Source organism: Gracilinanus agilis, chromosome 3 (assembly GCF_016433145.1).
Source record: "Gracilinanus agilis isolate LMUSP501 chromosome 3, AgileGrace, whole genome shotgun sequence".
Lineage (NCBI taxonomy): Eukaryota > Metazoa > Chordata > Mammalia > Didelphimorphia > Didelphidae > Gracilinanus > Gracilinanus agilis.
This window is the reverse complement of record NC_058132.1, coordinates 409,088,372-409,110,300: the sequence shown is the minus strand read 5'-3', so window position 1 is coordinate 409,110,300 and position 21,929 is coordinate 409,088,372. Positions and strand designations below refer to the sequence as shown.

Genomic DNA, 21,929 nt, shown 5'->3' with positions numbered 1-21,929 from the left:
CTTTATCCACTGAGCCACCTAGCTGTCCCCCCGCCCACTCCCACCCCCCAATCTTGTTTTTAACCTTGAATTCATATCAGGTGGCTACCTAAAATGGTGGGAACCATGCTTCCTAACTCCATCTCATTTGAATTGTGGACAAACAAAATAGTTAGGGAGGTGCTGGGGCAGCACTAATCCCACCTCCTCATAATTGCACAATCCAGTCAAAATACCTTTGCCTTTATATAGATGATCCTTACTATACACCTGGACTGAGGGCTGGACCTCCCAATGTTTCTCTGAATAATTGTACTGGACTGGAGAAGATACCATTATAAAAGTACCTTTGAGTTGTTTGTTAACAAGAGTTAAGGATCCATTTAGTGGCTAAAGTGAAGTGTTATAGCACTAATCCCCCCCTCCACATTTATAAAATGTAATGGATGATTCATATAAAGACATGCCTTTTACAGCTGTTACATCCTTATACCAGAGGAGCTGGGAAAGTTTTCCTAAGGGGGCATGGTACCCCTGGATGTCTCCAAAGAGGGAGCATTTCCCAAGAAGCCCAAGTAACTTCTGGATGATTTTTAACTCTTCAGCTTAATCTACCTCCACCAGAATGATCTAGATTTTTGGTGTCATTTTAGACCCAAAAGGTTTTTTTTTTAATTAGCTGCTATACTACTGTTTTTTATAAAGCTGTTTTCTTAGTGAAAAATTAATGTATCCCGAGTTGATCCGTGTGTTTGTCAACACCCTCCTCAGGGGGGATTGTATAATTGTCAGAAAATTCTAGTTTTATAAAAGTTAAGAAACTTGCTACTTCCCAGAATTCAGGAAGTGAACTGCTTGGAGAAGATGCCATGGAGATGTCTGCAGAAACCTCACACTGCACTAAAAGATCCATAATAAATTTTGGGTTGTAGTGAAATTGAACTGTGGGGGGTTGTAACACATTTATTTGGTATATATACTCTTATGCCAAAGGGGATAGCCCCCTAATTGGCTTTTTGTCAATGTACCATAACTTTCTCTTTGATTCAAAATCAAATACATTGAAAAATATTATAAACTGGCATTTAACAGTAGCTTGACTTTTTTCATTCTACAATAATCATACACAACAGTTTCTCACTGGTTTTTCAAAACAAAGACAATGTAAGTAACAATTGAATTATTTACTCTTATAAAAATTACACAAATTTTATCACTGACACATTGAATTAAATAAAAGAATATAAATTAACAACACTATTCATGTTATAAGAAGAACAAAAAATAAAAATAAACCTAGTAAAAACTTTTTTGGAAAACAACTTAGTATTTTGTACAACATAATTTGGATTTTATTGCATTGAAGATCTCCCTCCTCCCTCCCCTCCCCCCACCCCGCCCCAATGGCATATTTTTAGTTAGGGTTTCAGAGACTCTTGATTGTATTCATTCCTTCAGATTTTTACTTAGTCACTTATTTGGTGAGCACCATTAAAAAGTATGCTGGTAAAGAAGAAATCTCAAAACCATCCTTTTTGTTTTCTATTAATAACCTACTAAGTGGGAAATAACCGCAATGCAGGATTTTCTCCAAAACATCATTTTAAATTACAACCAATTCAGCTACAGAAAATTCTTGAGTCAGAGTTTGATCTGATGGCCCAACTCTGTATTTCACTCTATTATCTTCCTTTGGAAGAGATGTGACAAACATTCTGATTGCTGTGACCATCTAGCTGTTTTTTTCTCCAGAAAGTAGGGATTGTTGCAATGCTTCTGTTGAATAGTTACATGAACCTGTTGTATCATGCGCAGTGTTTTCAGATCCTTTTATGATATTTAATTTATCAAAGGATTCACTCTCACTGGAAGGTAGTGGTGAGAGAAATGAAATATTGTAGGGATGCTGTTCCAAATACTGTTGAGGAAAAAGAAAAAAAAGAGAAAAATCATGCCATATCCATTCCTTTTTTAAATGAAGGTTTATTAAGATTATAATCAGAAATAGTTTATTTGGAAATATTGAGGTCTGTTAACTAATAATTAATTTGTTCAATCATTTGCTAATGTGATCTCAGATAAATCTCACACACAAAATGTCCACTCTTTTGAAAGTCTAAGATATTTTTTGGCCTGATTAGGACATCAATCATTAACACTAGAGGCTACTCACTGGACCCTGATTCAGGAGACCCAGTTCTATTAGGTCTATTACCTTGACTGGCTTCATAGCCTTGGACAAATCACCTAATGATTCTAAGCCTTAGTTTCTTTATTTGTAAAATGAATAGGTCTCTTCTACTACTCAATGCTTTGTATATAGAAACATCTAATAAAATAATCTTAAAACTTCTTAAATTTTTTCCTTTAAGTTATTTCTTTCATGTTCTAGAAGACTACTTTTCTCTCTCTTTGGTTGTCTTAACAAGCTTGGAGGAGATGGAATTTGGTATCTTCCTGGAATGGTGGTGGTGAGGTCAAGGGCAGGAGTTAGGACTCCTTCACTAAGCCTCTCTCAGGCTGCATCTGTATCTGCAGCCATTGCCTCAAAGGAGTGGGGAGAAGTAGAGAGGAAGTAGTGCTTGCCTGCTGCTGTAGCATCTGTTAATGTAGAGTAGTATCTGCTGGAAACCTGTGGCAGCAGGGTAGATAAGATTTCCTTTGTGCACCCACAACAAATACCTCATGCATCTGGGGGTGCAGGGGGGTGGGGGTGTGGGAGGCGGGGAGGAGGCTATGGTCTTCACACAGTTCAATTTTGCAATTCTACTTGGTTAACTTAGTTGCTTAGTTGTAGAAGTCTACAATTAGTACGTAAGCTTTCATCCCTCAAGCCTTATATCAGATAGTTGGCCTTAATTCCCCTATAAGGTTTATTCTTTTACTAGGTTTTCTTTAAGCAATAAGCATTTATTAGCTTTTTATTATGGGCCAGACAGTGCTAGGGTTAGGGAATACAAAGGAAAAACAAAAACAATTCCTGCTGTGTATATAAGAAATTAAGCCTCTAGATCAATTATTATTTCAATCACTAAAATTTTCCCTTAGTTTTGGTTATGTATGAGTGTGCTCTTATAACAATGATCAATATGAAAGTGTGTTTTGCATGACAATAAAAATTTCTCCTAGAAATCTTCATGTTTGAGCATATCATTTCCACCTCAAAATCTTTTTGTTGTTTTTCACTCATGTCTGACTCTTTGTGATCCCTTTTAGGATTTTCTTGGAAGAGATACCGGAGTGTTTTGCCATTTCCTTCTCCAGTTCATTTTACACGTAAGGAAACTGAGGCAAACAGGGTTAAGTGACTTTCCTGAGGTCACTGGTAATTAATTATCTGAGGTCAGATTTGAACTCATGAAGATGACTCTTCCTGATTCCAGGCCAAATACTCTATCTTAGTTATATCACTTAGCTGCCCCAAATCCTTAGCAGATCCCAAATTTCCTAATACTGTCAATAGTGCCATCACCATTCATATCCTCCAAGCAGCATTGCAGTTATCTTTTTCAGTTCTACATCTTGTCATGCTATCTCTTTCTCCACATACATTTTCCTTTTTCTTTACACTTTTACAGTATCTACCTCATCTGTGTGTTCTAATAGTCCTATGTGCCTAGGCTGCTGCACAGTTTGCCCTCTCTTCTGTCCTTTTTTCATCTCTCTCCTTTTGTAGTTCCTCTACATAGAATGGAATAATTTTCTTCAAAAAGAGAATTCCTTTATACCATTCTTAACTTGTTTGTCTCAGTTCTTCATCTGTAAAATGAGCTGGAGAAGCAAATGGCAAACCACTCCAGTATTTTTTCTTGGAAAACTGAAAATGTGTTCACGAAAAGTCAGATGTGATTGAAAAGGTTGAACACTAACAAATATTATTCTAGCTTCTGCCAGCATCTCAGACCATGCACATCTTCTTGGCCTGTTCTTCTCTCAGGTAATTACTTTTTTTGCAGAAAATGACTAATTTCTTTTTTTTTTTTTAACCCTTACCTTCCACCTTAGAATCATTATGGACAGAAGAGTATTAAGGGTTAGGAAATTGGAGTTAGGAAGTACCTGAGGCCAGATTTGAAACCAGGATCTCCTGTCTCTAAACCTGGCTCTCTATCCACTGAGCCCCCTAGTTGCCCCACTAATTTCTTTTAAGATACTCTTTTTAAAGCTCACTTTAATATGTTTGAAGCTAGATTGCACTAACCTTAAATTACTCTAAGCACGTCAGCATTTTCTGACTACTTGTCTATATGCTAAAATTTTATGAATCTGTTACGAATTTTGGGTTTTTCTACTTGAATGTGACCTATTTCCCAATTTAAATTTTAAGTATCATGAAAGGTAGAGACTCTGTCCTTGGTCTCTGCCATATTAATATTGCTTTTTATGATGGTAGAATAGATACCCTACTCTTTAGCTAACTGCTGGCAAAGCTTGGGTAATACAGTACAAAATATTTATCTACAGCCAGTTGGCCTTACAAGAGGGTGGAATAGTTTGTGGTATCATTTGAGAAGCAGCAGACAAACATTATTTCCTCATTCTACCATTAGACAGTTACTCCTTTGAGTTAAGCATTTTATTATTTAGACTTCTTTAAAAAATGTAAGTACTTCTGGGAGGTCATTAAGAATGATTAATACCTTAACATGAATTATTTTAGTAGTTTACTCTCCACTAGAGCAACTGGACAGTGAGGCAAAGAGGGAGCCATTGAAAGGGGGTGAGGAGAAAGGGAAGGTAAGATTTTTGGAAGACAAATTGCTTATTTCAAAAATTTGCCTGGTATTGATGTTGGATATAGATTTTAATGATCTGTGTATGTTGACAGGGCTCACATATTATTTTCAGTTGCCTGGAAGTTGAGACTCTTATGAAGGGAAGGCATATGCTCTCTTTTGGAACCAAAAGACAGAGACTCTTGATGTGATTCTGGGTAAATAACTTATATGGCTATATACTTATCTATGAAATAGTGAATGTAAGATAAATGCACAGACAGGGAAGAAGACTGCTTCAATATGTCATGTATGTATATATATATGTGTGTATATATATATATATATATATATATATAAAATAAAAACATACCTCTTTCAGAGGCTGAGGAAAAGAATACCCAGGAAATAATATGTACTTTGCTTTTCTGTAGAAATACCACAGTAGAGAAAAACAACCAAGCACCGTCATTAAAACCACTATCATGGATACAATGAGAACAATAATAGTAATCCAGTATGGAGGTGACCCTATAGGAAAAAAAAGACATCATTTCTCTTGAGAATTCAATTTTTGCAAATTCATAGGCATTAGTAAATATCTTCTGACACCAGTGCCAGACTCATATGTCTTAAGAAGAACTTGTAAGGAAACAGGGCATCTGGCTCAAGGGTAAAAGGTTTTAAAGGCTGATTTCCAATATATCTTCAATATCCAAAGAATAAGAATGGCTCTCTCCACTTATAATGTAACAGTGAAGCAATAAGAGTTGGAATTAACTGATTCTGATTGAAAGTGTCAACTCCAAGTTAGTACTAAAAGATTCAACTCTATTCCATAAACATTTATTAAAGGCTTACTAGGTGTCAAGAACTGTGCAGAGGGAATGTCCTTTGACTGGAGAATGGCTGAACAAATTGTGGTATCTGCTGGTGATGGAATACTACTGTGCTCAAAGGAATAATGAACTGGAGGAATTCCATGTGAACTGGAACGACCTCCAGGAATTGATGCAGAGTGAAAGGAGCAGAACCAGGAGAACATTGTACACAGAGACTGATACACTGTGGTAAAATTGAATGTAATGGACATCTGTACTAGCAGCAATGCAATGACACAGGACAATTCTGAGGGATTTATGAGAAAGAAAACTAGCCACATTCAGAGGAAGAACTGTGGGAGTAGAAACACAGAAGAAAAACAACTGCTAGATCACATGGGCTGATGGGAATATGATTGGGGATGTAGACTCTAAACAATAACTCTAGTCCAACTATCAGTAATATGGAATCAGATCTTAATCAATGATACAAGTAAAACCCAGTGGAATTGTGCATTGGCTATGGGATGGGGTGGGGGTGGGGATTGGGGGAGAGAGAAAGAACATGAAACTTGTAACTATGGGAAAATATTCAAAATTAAAATTAAAAAGAACTGTGCAAAGCACAGGAGGTATACTTAGGAAAAAGAGACAATTCCTTCCCTCAAGGAATTTTCAATCTAATGGGGGAAGACTACACATAAAAAAAAGAAGTTAAAGCCCAGAAGGAGGAAGGATGGGGCAGAGCATATCAGAAGTAGGGGCATGTTTTAGATGAAGTCGGGGAAGCAGAAGTGCAGATAGATAATGTAAAGTTGGGTGCCAGTTCTATAGAAATGCTTTGGGAAGAGTTTAGTGTGTCAATAATCTAGCCCTCTGATAAGGAGAGGATCAGCATATCACAGATGGGTAGGTCTGGAGACAATATTGCTTTGGAGTAGAAATCAAGCAGAGTGGCTGCTGCTGCTGCTGCTGCTGCTGCTGCAAAGTCTTTTAATTGGCTGTTAGATGGGTGGACCAATAACTTAGGAAAGACTGAGCTCTCAGTTTCTTCCCTGGTGGTTTTCAAATACAAATTCCTTGAGTTGCCAGATGGAGGTAGGAAGCTGGCCACCCTTCTGACCTACTCTGCTCCCTCTTTATATATTCCTGACTATTAGAATTCCCATTGGCACCTAGAGCTGGTGTAGTAGCAGTTGTCTACAGAAGAAAGCTCCGAAGGAAGAGGTAGAAAGCCAGTTCCCCAAAGGGGAAAGTGGCAGTTAGAGACTGTGATCCCTCATGATAGAGAGGAATGCTGGATATGGATTCTGGAAAGTCATTGGGACTCAGCATTGAGCTACAACTAAGTAAACCTCATGAGGACTCCACAAAGAAAGAAAAAGACTCACAGGGCCAAGATATATGAGGTATCCTCCTTGGCCACATATGTTGGTGCTATGTTCTTTGCTACTATTTCACCTTAAACTTGAACTCACTCTCCCGAGAGGGGTTGAGTACCTCATTTTTTTCTTTTTTTTTCTGGGGGTGAGGGGAAGGAGGGACGCTGTATAACTATTCTTTTTGCTATATCTTCTCAGTAAAGGTCCTTTCTAAAAGCTAATAGTTCTTATGGAAGATTGATAATGGGGAGGACATGAGATGGGAGCTCATGAACTGCAGAACTTGAAATCCAATCCTCTCAGAGTTATCCATAGATCCTTTAGGGAAGCAGAAGTTATTGCTCTTTGAGGACCCAAACTGCCTGCAAGTACAAATTCGAGGAGTGAGCTTAGAGGAGGGTGGAGAGTGCTAAAAGAGGGCATCTAAAGTTGGCTTTTCCTATGGTGGTCTGTCAGTCTGAGTGATTTCAAATCTTTCAGTCCACTCAAAAGTTCAGACCTTGGTACAAGTGGCAGTGGTTCAGTCACTCTGGAGTCTCAAACCTGTGTTTTACTCTTCAATTTCATGTGGCAAATCTATTCTAAATTATACAAGTGGTTTGTTTTTTTTTAAGCTACAGGAAGATGAGAAGTGCATAAGAATCTAAATGGAAAATAAGACCAAAGCTATAGTTCAAAATTTTCCTGGAGAAAAAATATGAACCAATTTATAATAAATAGATGAAATAATATATGTGAATAATTTTGCATTTTAAAACCTGAGTCAAAGTAGGGGTTAGGTCCCTTTGCATTTAGGAAAATACCTAAAATTATCTATATTATTATTATTCCTGTTGACTCCTTAGGAGTATAGGGCCGCAACCATCTTACACCAGCAGACTCTGTTCTGGGCAACTTCCCCCAGCTGGGCCCATGTCATTCCGATTGTTTTTGTTTCATTTTCGGCAGATCTTCGCCAGGTCTGTTTTGGTCTTCCAACTTTCCTCCTCCCTGAAGGGTTCCAGCTCAATGCTTGTCTGGCTACGTTGTCTTCCGGTTTTCGTAGCGTATGTCCTATCCATCTCCACTTTTGTTTCTTTATGTCCTGACTAATGGGATACTGGATTGTTGTTTCCCAGAGTCTGGCATTGGAGATCTTTTCAGGCCATCTGATGTTCAAGATGTGACGTAGACATCTATTAACAAAGACCTGGAGTTTATTGGTGTTGGCGCTCGTCACTCTCCAGCTTTCTGATCCATATAGGAGGACGGCCTTTACTTTGGTATTGAAGATTCGGAGCTTAGTGACGACGGACAGTGCTTTGGAGATCCAGACAGACCGCAGGGTGTTAAATGCCTGTCTGGCTTTGTTGATTCGGTTTCTGATGTCCTCATCTGCTCCGCCGTCCTTACTGACTATGCTACCCAAATAGGTGAAGTGGTCCATCTCCTTGATGTTTTCTCCCTGTAGTTGGATTGGCAGGTCCTGTCTGCTGTTGACTGTGATCACCTGGTCTTCTTCTTGTTGATCTTCAGACCTGTCTTCTCCGCTTCTTCAGAGAGACGTGCAAGTTTGGATTGCGCATCCTGCTGCTTGTGAGAAAGGAGACAGATGTCATCCGAGAAGTCAAGGTCCTCAAGCTGTTTGGTATGAGTCCATTGAATGTCCGTATTGTTGTCCTTGGTAATTCTTCTCATGATCCAATCTATGACCATCAAGAAGATAAGGGGCGAAAGCATGCAGCCTTGCTTCACTCTGGTCTTCACTGTGAAGGGAGCCTATCTATAGCTAGGGCATTATTAATCTGTTACATTCAGAGGAGATGGTACTTTACCAATCTCCTATCTTCTACATGTGAACACTACTAATGGGACCTCATTTACTTTATAGGTTGGGTATACCTTTGCATTATATTATTTACAATGTATTTACTTTAATTTTGGGGAAAACAGGAATCCAGAAAAAAACCAAACATCTTCAGAGAAGTGGGTCACGAGTCACAGCAATCTGAAAAGAAGGGAGGTGAAAGGAAGGGAGGTTTGGAAAAAACCAGAGGGGCTAGAAATGGGTTTATTCATTACTTATCATTCTATGCAATACTGGTAATTTTCTTCTTAATTATTCATTTTTATATTCATATACATCCTGCATTTCTCACCTGAGCGTCTTTGTTCTTGCTGTTTCCTACTGTTATAAAAGAATGAGAATAATCTTGATACTACCCCTATTAGGCTGGTTACTAGTAGTAGTAGTAATCTGAGATATTAATCTGAGGTAGCTTTGGTTTGGTTCGCTAATGGCTGGTGCAGGGACACCCGAGTCCTGCCACCCAGCTGGATGGTATAATAACTGCCCTTCTTTTATAACAGTGCCCAGGCAGGATCCCTAAAGGTCAATGGATGGGTAACCCTTTCAGGTCCCACCTGGGGTTGATTGATTATTGATGTTGGGCTCTATCAGCCTTGGATAACGTTCATCTGAGTGGTGATGGAATAACTACTCCAGGAAGGTACTTAATAACTTTTATCTATGTTGTTTAACAAGGGAAAGGAATGATCAGGAAAGGGTTGGGGAATAGGTGACCCTATCACTAAAGCTATGACAATAATCCCTCAGAACTGTAGGCTGTTCAGGAATGCTGGCTTGTTCTTCACTTCCTCTGGCTCAGCCTGGCCACAGCCAAACCAGAGTAAGCAAACTGTTTGGATGATGCAAATACTGATGATGGTTTCTCTCAGCTTCTTACTGCTTGTTGCTTGCCAGTTCTACAGCCTTCAGGAAATGCCACCCTTTACCACCCTTTTCTTCTTCTCCCACCCACTTCGTGGATCCCCGGCCCCCCACCCCACCCCGGGGCCCCAGGATACCTAAATATCTAGGGATTCAGAGAGAATCAGAGGATCCATGGTCTGACCCACAGGTCAATCAATGTTCAAGATCAAATGTCCAAGGCAAGAGTTTAGGCAAGGCTCAGCCAAAGCAAAACCAAGGTCCCACAAGACAAGGGGTCCAAGGGGTCCCTGTCAGGGGCTCCCAGGGTATTTATATCCTTTCTGGCCAACTGCCTTTCCTCCTGTCCTCATGGCCTCTGGGAACATTCTGATGTCCAACTGTCTTCACCTGTCAATCAAGGTGTGACTTTCAACTCCCAGAGTTTGAATATGACACTATGCCCAGAATATTTCCTACTGCTCCCATCAGTCCTTGCCCTCCTTTTCCCTCCTTAGCTTCCCTTTTACCTTTATGACAATCTTTGCCCATTGAAATTCTATCTATCTTGAAAGGCTAACTTAAATGCAACCTTTCCTCACATCATGTTCTGACAAGCTGGAAATGCTTAGCTGGTTGGTTCAAGATGAGACCATTTATTTTGAATATATCAAATTATTTATATTATATTAAGATTCAGATTCGCCCTTCAATCTCTGCCCTCATTCCTTTGTTCCTAGGAATTTCAAGGAATGCCCCATCAACCAATTTCTTCCATTATACAATAGATAGAGTGAGATTATAGGATCTGTCTTGCTTGGTAATGCTAACCAGCTTAGGTTGGGTATATCTATTAAAAGCATAAGCACTCCTTGAATCTCCCATTGAAGAGTGTTAGAGGAGGATACTTCTAGCTGTGTGAAACTTGAATTCTCCTCCTAGACACAGGGGACATGGGACGAAGGATGGGACTGTCAACCGTCATCCAGGGGATGGGGAGAGGTTGAGAGTTTTGATGGACCACTTCTGCATTGGCTATTCACCAATTAGAGATGTTCTAGATGTCTAGTGGAGGGGCAAAGGGTGAACTCTTTAGAAATATAGAGAAGTAGGAAAGAAAAGTTTTGCAAGTAATCTGGTTGGCTCATGGATGGAACACAAAGAGAAGTATTTTAAGGAAAGTCAGGAGAGAGCTCTCAAATTGTACTTAAGAACCTGTGCAGTATACTGACAACTTACTACCTTCTGCCACAGTCTCTTCCCCTAACCCACCAAGTTGTGGCCCACCAAGACCAACCACCTCCTTGACTGTAGCTACCTACTTTGGCAGCCCAGGCTCTTGAGAACTGGAAACACAAGCCAAGGAGAAGCCTAAAGCCCCAGATATCACCACTAATTATTACAGTATTTATGTCTAACTATTTAACATGCGTAAAATTGTGTTGTTGTTTTTATTCAGTTCCCTTTTTTTACATGTCAATGATGAAGTTTTTGAGTTTTGTGCTCTTACACCCATTTTCTTATAAGCTCTGTGGTTTTTATTGCATGGTGATTTTAGGAATGCGTATATTGAATTACAGAACTGACATTTTGAATTGTGCTGCATGTTCAGTTGTTCACATGGGATTTGAATATTGACATTGTGTTAATTGTGCTAAAAAATTTCTTAAGCCCCATTGACATTTGTGGCAACTAGTGATGCTGGCTGCCCAGATCAGGGGAGGCAAAGGATCTGGGAATGGATTGTAGTGGGAAGGAATTTGGGTCAGGCCACAGTGAAGGTCAGGTTAATAAGCAACTGGACATTTGAAAAATGACTGAAGGAACTAGTAGAGTGCAAAATTAGAAGTTTTGAAGGAGGTATGATAGCTATTTGATTAAATGTACTTAATATAGTTTCAGTGAGCAGATGAAGTCCAATAGGTAGAAATCACAGGCCTTTATGTAAATAAATATCAGTCTAAGAATTGAGAGAGGTTCAAAAATGAATGGACCACCTTGAAAAGAAGTGAACTTCCATTCTCTGGAGGTATTCTAGCTAACAACATGCTGGGGATATTGTAGAGCTCTATATTAGGCAGGAGGATGGACTATGTCTGAGACTGTATGATTCTGTAAACAGCTGGGTAAAACAACAGAAACTCTCAAAGATGGTAAAATTATAGTAAAATTATACTGTTTTAGGAGTTATGTTGAAAGTGGATTTTTTTGAAGAACATGATTGCCTCCATTTTGGCCCATACTCACCATTTTGCTGTGTATGACCCTTAAATGAACTGCAAGATAATATTCTGCAGTTGCTTTCTTTCACTTTCTTCTCTACTCCTCTAACCTGTACAAAAAGACTTAATTGCTAAAAAAGGAGGATTTCACCTTCTGTCATCTAGCCTAATAGTTAGCTCCCTTTGATTTATTGACAAACACATATTTTTTATCTATCTTCTATAGCTAATATAGCTTCTTTTTTTTTAACCTCTTACCTTCTGTCTTAGAATCAATACTTGGTATTGGTTCTAAGGCAGAAGAGTGGTAAGGGCTAGACAATGGGGGTCAAGTGACTTGCCCAGGGTCACACAGCTGGGAAGTGTCTGAAGTCACATTTGGCCTTTATGTAAATAGGACCTCCTGTCTCTGGGTCTAACTCTCAATCCACTGAGCCACCCAGCTGCCCCCTACATTTTCTTCAACAAGCATGCTTTATTTCTTTTATGGAACCAGCTGCAATGAGCAACCATCTTTTTTTCTTTATTTTATGTAATGTATAAATATTCCTAGCTGATTTGCAGATCACACATTCCCTATCAGAAGTATGTTACTCTGAATCTATTAAAACCAGTACTGTGATTTGTGTTGGCTTAATCAGCATTAGCTAGTTAAATTGATAAGAAAATTCATACAATACTTACCGTTATCAGTAGTTTGAGCACAGACTGGCTGACTCCATTCTCCACTTTTGTTCTTACTAGTTATAAATCCTTGAGCTTGAATACAATAAACTGTCCATGGATCCAGATCAGTAAGGGCTTCAGAGTTATATGGAGCATTTTTTTCAAACTAAAATTGAAGATGAATAGAAAGAAAATGCCACAGAAAGGAAGAACAACTTAATTTTGCAATAACCAGTTACAACACATACACAAGACTTGAGTGGGGAAGTATTAAAATAACTGTATCTCACTTAATTACTATAGATAAGCATCACACTCCCTTAATTCTCTTAATGCTCTAACTCACATGATATCCAGAAAAGTGAAATTATTTTTTTACTTTGCATAGCAAATATACATAATGTTATGCCTAACCTCATTGCTATTCTTAATTTGATTCTAGCCAACAAAATGCAACTAGCTGTCACAGTAGTGACTATTCCATCTTAGAATTAATAAATAAGGAAGATAGGAAAGTTGAATTTAGTCTGAAAAGCATCCTTGATTTAGAGAGAGTAGATTAAAAATGAGTTCAGAGATTTCTTAACTCTGGTGGCAAAAAATTGGAAAAAGGGGGAGTGTCCATCAATTGGGGAATGCTGTACAAATTTGGTATCTGCGGGTGATGGAATACTATTGTGCTGAAAGGAATGACGAACTGGAGGAATTCTATGTGAATGGGAAAGACCTCTAAGAATGGATGCAGAGTGAAATGAGCAGAACCAAGTGCACATTATACACATTGACAGAAACATTGTGGTATAATCAAATGTAACAGACTTTTCTACTAGGAGCAATGCAATGACCCAGGACAATTATGAGGGACTTAGGAGAAAGAATGTTATTCACATCCAGAGAAAGAATTGTGGGAGCAGAAACACAGAAGAAAAGCTAAATTCTTTTTAGTTATATTAAATTAAAAAGGTTTTGCACAAACAAAACCAATGTAAGCAAGATTAAAAGGGAAACAACAAACTGTGAAAAAATTTTTGTCACAAATTTCTCTGATAAGGGTCTTATTTCTCAAATATATAAAGAAATAAATCAAATTTATAAGAATACAAGTCATTCCCCAATTGACAAATGGTCAAAGGATTTGAATTAAGCAGTTTTCAAATGAAGAAATAAAAGCTATCAATAATTACATGAAAAAATATTCTAAATCCCTTTTGATTAGAAAAATATAAATTAAAACAACTCTGAGGTACCACCTCATACCTATCAGATTGGCAATATGACAGTAAAGGCAAATGATAAATGTTGGAGAGGATGTGGCAAAATTGAGACACTAATGCATTGCTGGTGGAGTTGTGAACTGATTCTGGACTGTTCTGGAGGGCAATTTAGAATTATGCCCAAAGCACTATAGAACAAGGCATTCCCTTTGATTTAGAAATACCTCTGCTAAGTCTGTATCACAGAGAGATTAAAAAAAAAAGGTAAATGACCAACTTGAACAAAAATATTTATAGCTGTTCTTTTTGTCATAGCAAAAATTTGTAATTTAAAGGAATGTCCATCAATTGGGGAATGGCTAAACAAACTGTGGTATATAATGGTGATGGAATACTATTAAGTTGTAAGGAATGATGACTTCAGAAAGAGCTGGAAAGACCTTCCTGGACTGGTACAGAGTGAAATAAGAAGAATCAGGAAAACAGTGTACACAGTAACAGCAATATTTTGAATGATCAACTGGGATAGACTTAGCTATTTATTATCTGCAATACAATGATCCAGGATAATTCTGAGGCATTTATGACAAAGAATGCTATCATCTGTTGGAGTCAGAATGCAGATAAAAGGATATGATTTTTCAATTGTTTATTTGGGTTTATATTTTGGGGATTGGTTTTAAGATTTCTTATAAAAATGAACAATATGGAAATTAAAAAAATCTTGAAAAAAAAGCATATTGAGATCATCTCCAAGTAAGGATTATTTTGCTATCCTTTTGATGATATTCTTTAATTTTATTTCTGTAGCCATTTTTTTAAAACCCATACCTTCTGTCTTAGAATCAATACTGTGTATTGATTCTGAGGCAGAAGAGCAAGCAGTAAGGTTTAGGCAATGGAGGTTAAGTGACTTGCCCAGGATCACATGGCTAGGAAGTGTCTGGTCAGATATAAACCTAGGACCTCCCTTCTCTAGGCCAGTTTCAATCCATTGAGCCATCCAGCTTCCCCATCCGCCCCCCCCCCCATAGCTATAATTTCTAGCACTTTTCTAGAACTATGCCAAATAATAGTGAGTGGAAAGAATACAACTGATGTGCTCCTGTTTATACTGGTAGAGCTTCTAGTGCTTCTCCATTAATCAAATGCTCTACAGTGCTTTTTTTTTTTTTTTACATAAATGAGTACTCTATTATATTAAGAGTTTCCTGCATCTATTGAAATAATCATGGGGTTTCTGTTATTTTTGATTATGTAATTATGCTCATTTTCTTTAATAGTAACATCCATGTATTATTATTATGAAAACAATCTGGTCATAGTGGATTATTTTCTGGATATGAGAGGCATTTTGGTTTAATTGATAGAGAAACAACTTTGAATCCAAGAAGAAATTCTATAAGTGCAAACTCTAATAAGGAAGGAAAGGAGTAATTTGTCTTAAGGGGAAAATGTGAATACACAGATTTTTTTTTTTTTAAACCCTTCCCTTCTGTCTTGGAGTCAATTCTGTGTATTGGCTGCAAGACAGAAAAGTGGTAAGGGTAGGCAATGGAGATCAAGTGACTTATCCAGGGTCACACAGCGGGGAAGTGTCTGAGGCCAGATTTGAACCTAGGACCTCCTGTCTCTAGGCCTGGCTCTCAATCCACTGAGATACCCAGCTGCCCCTAATACACAGATATTTTTTTAAACATTTATTAATATTTACAGAGATATTTTTAAAAATTTAAACCCTTACCTTCTGTCTTAGAATCAAAACTAAGTGCCAGTTTCAAGGCAGAAGAATGATAAGGGCTAGGCAACTGGGGTTAAGTGGCTTGCCTAGGGTCAGAAAGCTCGTCTGAGGCCAGATTTGAACCCAGGACTTCCCATCTCTGGGCTTGGTTCTCTATCCACTGAGCCACTTAGCTCCCTACGATGCACAAGTATGTTAATTTAGATTTAACAAATATATACATATATACACACACATATATATGTATATATAAATAAAAGGACTACATATTATTTGATTTACCCTGGACAAGTAAGTCACTTCTCAGTGTTGTAGGCAAAAATGTCCTGACGTAGTAAAGGGAATTTCCTTACCTTGAAGTTTCCTATACCAAACCAAACCTAAATCTAGTCCTTATTCCTATTTCTAAGTATGTTTTTAGGGGCAGCTGGGTAGCTGAGTGGATTGAGAGTCAGGCCTAGAGACGAGAGGTCCTAGGTTCAAATCTGGCCTCAGACACTTCCCAGCTGTGTGACCCTGGGCAAGTCACTTAACCCCCATTGCCTACCCTTACCACTCTTCCACCTATGAGCCAATACACAGAAGTTAAGGGTTTTAAAAAAAAGTATGTTTTTAAAATATACATTAGTGATATTGGTTTCTTTCTCTATTTTGTCTCTACCCAGTTTGGACATCAAGACCATATATCTCTCACAAAAGTAATCTGATAAGTAGAATGCTTTTATTCCTTCCATTTTTAAGATAATTTTTTTGGGGCATAGATATAAATTACTCTTTAAATATTTGCAAGAATTAATATAGCTAGATGTAGTCATGAATGCTTCTGTAGGTTTGTTTTTCCGTAAAAAGCAAGGAAGCTGCCTCTGAAAATCGACTGATTTCAGAGCCGATGGCTTGAGCCTTGATACAGCTTCTCAGTTCATTAAGGGCATGAAAAAGCTTATGAGTAGCCTGTAGCCCTCAGACTTGGTGGATGTCTCACTGCCATTTTAGTTACCACATCCTGCTCACCAAATACATTCTTATATGAAGACAGGAGGAACTATATCTATCTTGTTATGGGCATATGGTGCTTCTGGACTGGGTCTGCTAGAGAGGTGGCCCAAGGTCCTCGGATGGTTCAAGGACCAAAGCTGAGTAAGGATGGGAAGCCCAAGGTTGAGACAGTGAACACTAGTTCCCCAACTGTTTGCAGCTCAGCCAAACACCAGTTCCCACCTACAGTGCCCAGAACTAAGTGACCCAATGAGAAGCTGTGAACACAATCACACAGCGTCTCTGGCTGCTTGTTCTGGGGTTGAGTTGATACATAGATAGATGTTAGGGTTGATTGGATAAATGTTGATGATAAATGGATAGATGTTGGTGATGAATGGATAACGCGATTGTCTGAGACTTAGCTAAAGTATTCCCTTCCCCTAGATGCCAGAATATTAAACTGATCTTTAGGATAAAATCAGCCTTCACCTAAATGAGCTTGAAGAATTTAATGATAATAACTCAGGGGAAGGAGCAAGGTTGAGGAATGAGGTGTTGGGAATCTATGCTAGACTATAGAAGATGGAGATGGGCGATCAATCGATAATCAGGTTGTGTTAGTTGGCTAGAGAGATGTCTCTCCCTCTCTGGCCCTGGTCAGGCCAGGCACCTTGGCCCTGACCAGTGGCCCGAGAGTTGATGATGTTCTTCTTGTTAATCAGGTAATTGGTATCTATCTCACAGCTCTATTCAGTAGTTGATAATGTGATAATCAATTAAGCAGGATACAAGTAACTTGAGCAGGTAGCTTGGCCTACCCACCCAGCCACACGGGGTCCCCTTCTCACAACTGAGAGACTGTTTGCCTCAGCTCAAGCCTTTTTACAGTGTTGGCAGCAACTGTCTTTTGCCCCTTGGCTCATGGCATCTGGGTAAGGTTCCGAGTTCCAAACTGTTGGTTGTCACTCAACTTGCTCTCCATTTTCTTTTCAGAAAATGATATTACAACCTGAACCAATACTGTATCCTTGCTGAATATCCTTTCCATATTACGGCAGTGTAAAGCTCTTTTCATTAACTTTTAGATGGTCTGTCTTCATATGTTTATTTTGTTCTATTTTTGAACTTGTACTATCAGATCAACTTGAATCAGGCTGACTTACAATAGAAACCTCAATAATTCTGTAAAAGAAAGGCAAGAAACCCAACTTACCTTATGATTGGTGCCATTTTTCCAATAAATCACTCTGTAAATCCATGAGTAATAATAATCCTTTAACGTCCATACATTAGGTTCATTTTCAATCTTTGGATATGAGAACTGTAAGTGTAAAGAACCAGCCAAAGATTCTACTTGTATTTCAGGGGGTCCAATGATGGCTAAGTGGAAGAACAAAGGAAAATCACACAATATTTCATTGTCCATCAAGATTTAGTCTTCATAGGTAATATATGAAGAGCAAATTAGCACAGATCCTTAGCCCAGCAACTGAAAATAAGGCAAGTGGTGGTCAAGTAAGCCTTAAGTATAAATATTAAATATGGCATACATTAATACTGTATTTCACTTTAGTCATATACATTATTGACTATGACAAAACAGAATGTTATCCTTAACTGGTACAAACTCAAAAATCATATCTGTGGGGAAGTCACCCACAGAATTGTCTATAATATATCATGTTAGAGTTAGTGGTAAGGTACAAAAAAAGTGGTAAGGTAAAAAGGTTAAAAAAAAGGTAAAAGAGGTAAAAAAGACAGTTCCTTTTTGGCTGCTGATAGCATTTTTCATCATGATTCCTTTGGGGTCATCTTGGGACTTTGTTTTGCTGATAATAGTTTAGCCCTTCATAGTTGATTTTTGTACACTATTTCTGTTACTGTACTCACTATTCTCCTGGTTCTGTTCACTTCACTTTGCATCAGTTCATATAAGTCTTTCCAGGTTTTTCTGAACTCATCCTGTTCATTGTTCCTTATGGTGCAATAGTATTCCATTATAACCATATAACAACTTATTCAGTCATTTCCCAGTTGATGGATACCATCTCAGTTTCTAATTCTTTGCCACTATAAAAAGAACTACTAAAAATATTTTTGTGCAAGTAGGTCTCTTTCCCCTATTTGGGGTACAGACTCAGTAGGTATATTGCTGGGTCAAAGAGTATGCATAGTGGTATGGCCCTGTGGGCATTGTTTCAGATTGTTCCCTAGAATGGTTGCATCAATTCACAGTTCTACCCACAGTAGTTTTCTCATATCCTCTCTAGAATTTATCATTTTCTTTTTTGGTCATATTAGCCAATCTGATAGGTGTGAGGTGGTATCTCAGAGATATTCTAATTTGCATTTAACTTGTCAATAGTGACTTGGAGCATTTCCTCATATGACTATAACTTCTTCATTTGAAAACTGCCTGTCACATATTTTGGCCATTTATCTGCTGGGGAATGCATTATATTTTTATAAGTTTGACTTAGTTCTTCTCTACATATTTGAGAAATGAGGACTTTGTCAGAGACATTTGCTAGAAACATTAGCTCCTCAATTTGTTGTTGTTAATGGCATTACCTTTATTACTATGTCAAGTATCCATTTTGACTAGCTTGGTGTATGGTGTCAGATGTTGGTCTATACCTAGTTTCTGCCATATTAATTTCTAGTTTCCCCAGTAGTTTTTGTCAAATAGTGAGTTCTTTCTTTAATAGCTTGGATCTTTGGGTTAACAGAACACTTGATTACTATGCTCATTATCTACTGTGTGTTGATTCCCTAACCTATTCTATTGATCCACTACTCTATTAATTAGCCAGTACCAAATTGTTTTAATGATTATAGCTTAATAGTATAGTTTGAAATCTGGCAAGCTAGGCTTCTTTCCTCTATTCTCCCCCCCGCCCCACTAATTCCCTTGTTCTTCCAGATGAATTTTGTTATTATTTTTTCTATTTAAGGAAAAGATTCTTGGGTAGTTTGATTGGTATGGTAGTAAATAGGTAAATTTATTTTGGAAGGATTGTCATATTTATTATATTGACTTGGCCTATCTGTGAGCAATTAATATTTTCTCAATTGTTTAGGTCTGATTTTATTTGTATGAAAAATGTTTTGCAATTTTGTTCATATAGTTTCTAGATTTGTTTTGGTAAGAGTATCCCTATGGAGTGATTTTCCTTAAATTTGGAGGTGACCATGTCACTGCCCTTACTCAGCAAACTCCAGTGGCTTTTTATTACCTCCATAAAAATGTAAATTTCTTTATTTGACATTTAAAGTTTTTTCACAACTTGACTCCAGCCAATCCTGTGATTGTCATAGGACAACCTATTTCTATTTCTTTTATAAAGATGAACCATGAAGACATCCTTGATCTCCTGGGGGGATAACCTTCTCTTGTCATATAACCTAGAAGATTACAGTCAAAAACCTCTGCTGGAATAGAATCAGCTCCAGGGAAAGGAGCCTAAAGGCATTCTAAACCTCTTCTTCAGTTAGAAGCCCAGCTAGAGTGGGATTGACTTCAACCTAAGTTATGTGGCAGGTGGCTTTGGCATTGTTTGATGACAGTCTATAGACAGAAAACACTATGGAAGTGTTCAGCCCATCTCAGTCTAGCCTATTTGCCAACATGCTTTTACTGGGGTGTGGTCACTGTGCATGCTACAACTTCTTGGAGCCACAGGTGAGAGTTGGGTGGATGAGCAGCCCTGAAAAAAAGAGCATGGAGGTCTTCATAGCTGAAATACTAGTCCTCCCTGAACTCCCTAGTACACCCCTTTATAATAGAAGATTCCTGCCACCCCTTTTCTAATTTATAAATAAGAGGGTTGGATTAGAACAGATTTTTCCAAACTGTAGAAGGGTTGTGTGAAATAATGAAACAAAATTATTAGATATTTCTGAGTATAACTTCTACATAAATATATGCACTTTCAAAATGAAAATAAAGTTCATATAAAATCCAACAAAACTGAGATGAATATGACAAATTGACTCTGACAGTGAGTGTTACACAGGAATTATTAAATACAATATGAGCAAATGATGCCAAACTTGAATGGGTATATGTTTACTTTGATGCTGACTTTTTCTAGAGATGAAGCACTTGAAGTATGAATTATTTACTAGCTAAAATTTATAATTGTTTCTAATGTTACTATGGCAACAGGTTAACATTACAGATTTAGTGACATACTGATCCAAATGTAGGCAGCATTTTCTTTTCCTTCCACATTCCCCAACCCTGCCAAGAACATCTCTTTGAAAAGCAATAAATACTGAAAAATGATGTCAATGTCATACATTATCCTAAAAGCACTATGATGTCATTCTAGAGCAAATACACTCTGGCTTTATACACATGATTTGAGAAAAATCTTGACTAGAATCTATGTTCTGATCAGTATAGCACATGCTTTTTGCCTTGACTTAAGTTTTAACTTCTGTAAGAATTAGTGAAATGTTTAAACATTCTGTTCTCTATTGGTCTTCCTTCTCAGTCTACTTTCCTGATTTGTTATCCACGTCCCACTCCCTAACTCTGAGAACACACCAAGGCTCTGTTCTATGTTCTCTCTGTCTCTGTATGTGTGTGTGTGTCTCTGTCTCTGCTCTGTCTTACTAATTATAATCAGATCGCATGAACACTGTAATAACTCCAAACTCCTAAAATAACTTGTCTATTCTTAGAGCATTTGTTTCCTCTTTTCTCTCTTCTTAGCTCTTTGCATTTTGGCTTATAATCTAATCATTCAACAGAAACTACTCTCTTAAAATTACCAGTAATCTCTTCAGTTGTTTTCAATTGGAATTGGAATTTTACGAATGTATGGAAGTTCCTGTGAGAATTTCCACTAATGTAGCTCAATGCCTTTTCTGCAATTTATGTAGTTCAGACCAGGGTTTGGCAAACTACCTCCCTTGGGCCAAATCTGGACCCTGCCCAAGCTAAGGAATGGTTTAAAAAATTTTATTTACAATGTGAAAACCATTCTTAGCGGTACAAAAACAGAAGGGCGTGTTGAAACAGGTGGAACAGGAGGGCTATTTTGGGTTTGACTAAAACCACAGCCTCAGCTGGTTTGCCTATTGGTCTTGACAGCTGCTTGTAGGCAATGAAAGGCTAAATGATTTGTCCAGGATTATAGAACTAGTATGTATTAGAGTTGTGACTTAAACTCAGTTCTCTATCCACAATGACACTTTTAACAATGATCTCTTAATTGCCAAATCTGATTGTATTTTCTCATTCCTTGTACTTCCTGAGTCTTTAGATTCAGACACTTACTAGCTGTGTGACCATGATCAAATTCATGGTCAAATGCCTGTTTCCTCATCTGTAAAATGATTTGGGGAAGGAAATGGCAAACCATTCCAGTATCTTTGCCAAGAAAACCAACCAACCTTCCTTCGTTCCTCTCTTCCTTCCTCTCTTCCTTCCTTCCTTCCTTCCTTCCTTCCTTCCTTCCTTCCTTCCTTCCTTCCTTCCTTCCTTCCTTCTTTCCTTCATCTCTCTCTCTCTC

General features: G+C 38.0%; 1 protein-coding gene across 1 annotated transcript in view; it reads right to left on the bottom strand.

The window, feature by feature from the left end:
- Positions 1-1,392: 1,392 nt before the first annotated feature.
- Positions 1,393-21,929, bottom strand: part of IL10RB (interleukin 10 receptor subunit beta) — a 43,799-nt gene continuing 23,262 nt past the window's right edge. The window contains exons 4-7 of the mRNA XM_044666860.1: positions 17,621-17,787; positions 12,493-12,640; positions 5,068-5,225; positions 1,393-1,897 (exon numbers count right to left, since the gene is read on the bottom strand). Coding sequence (XP_044522795.1) covers positions 1,712-1,897; positions 5,068-5,225; positions 12,493-12,640; positions 17,621-17,787 — 659 coding nt within the window. The 3' untranslated portion in view covers positions 1,393-1,711. The remainder of the gene's footprint in view (positions 1,898-5,067; positions 5,226-12,492; positions 12,641-17,620; positions 17,788-21,929) is intronic.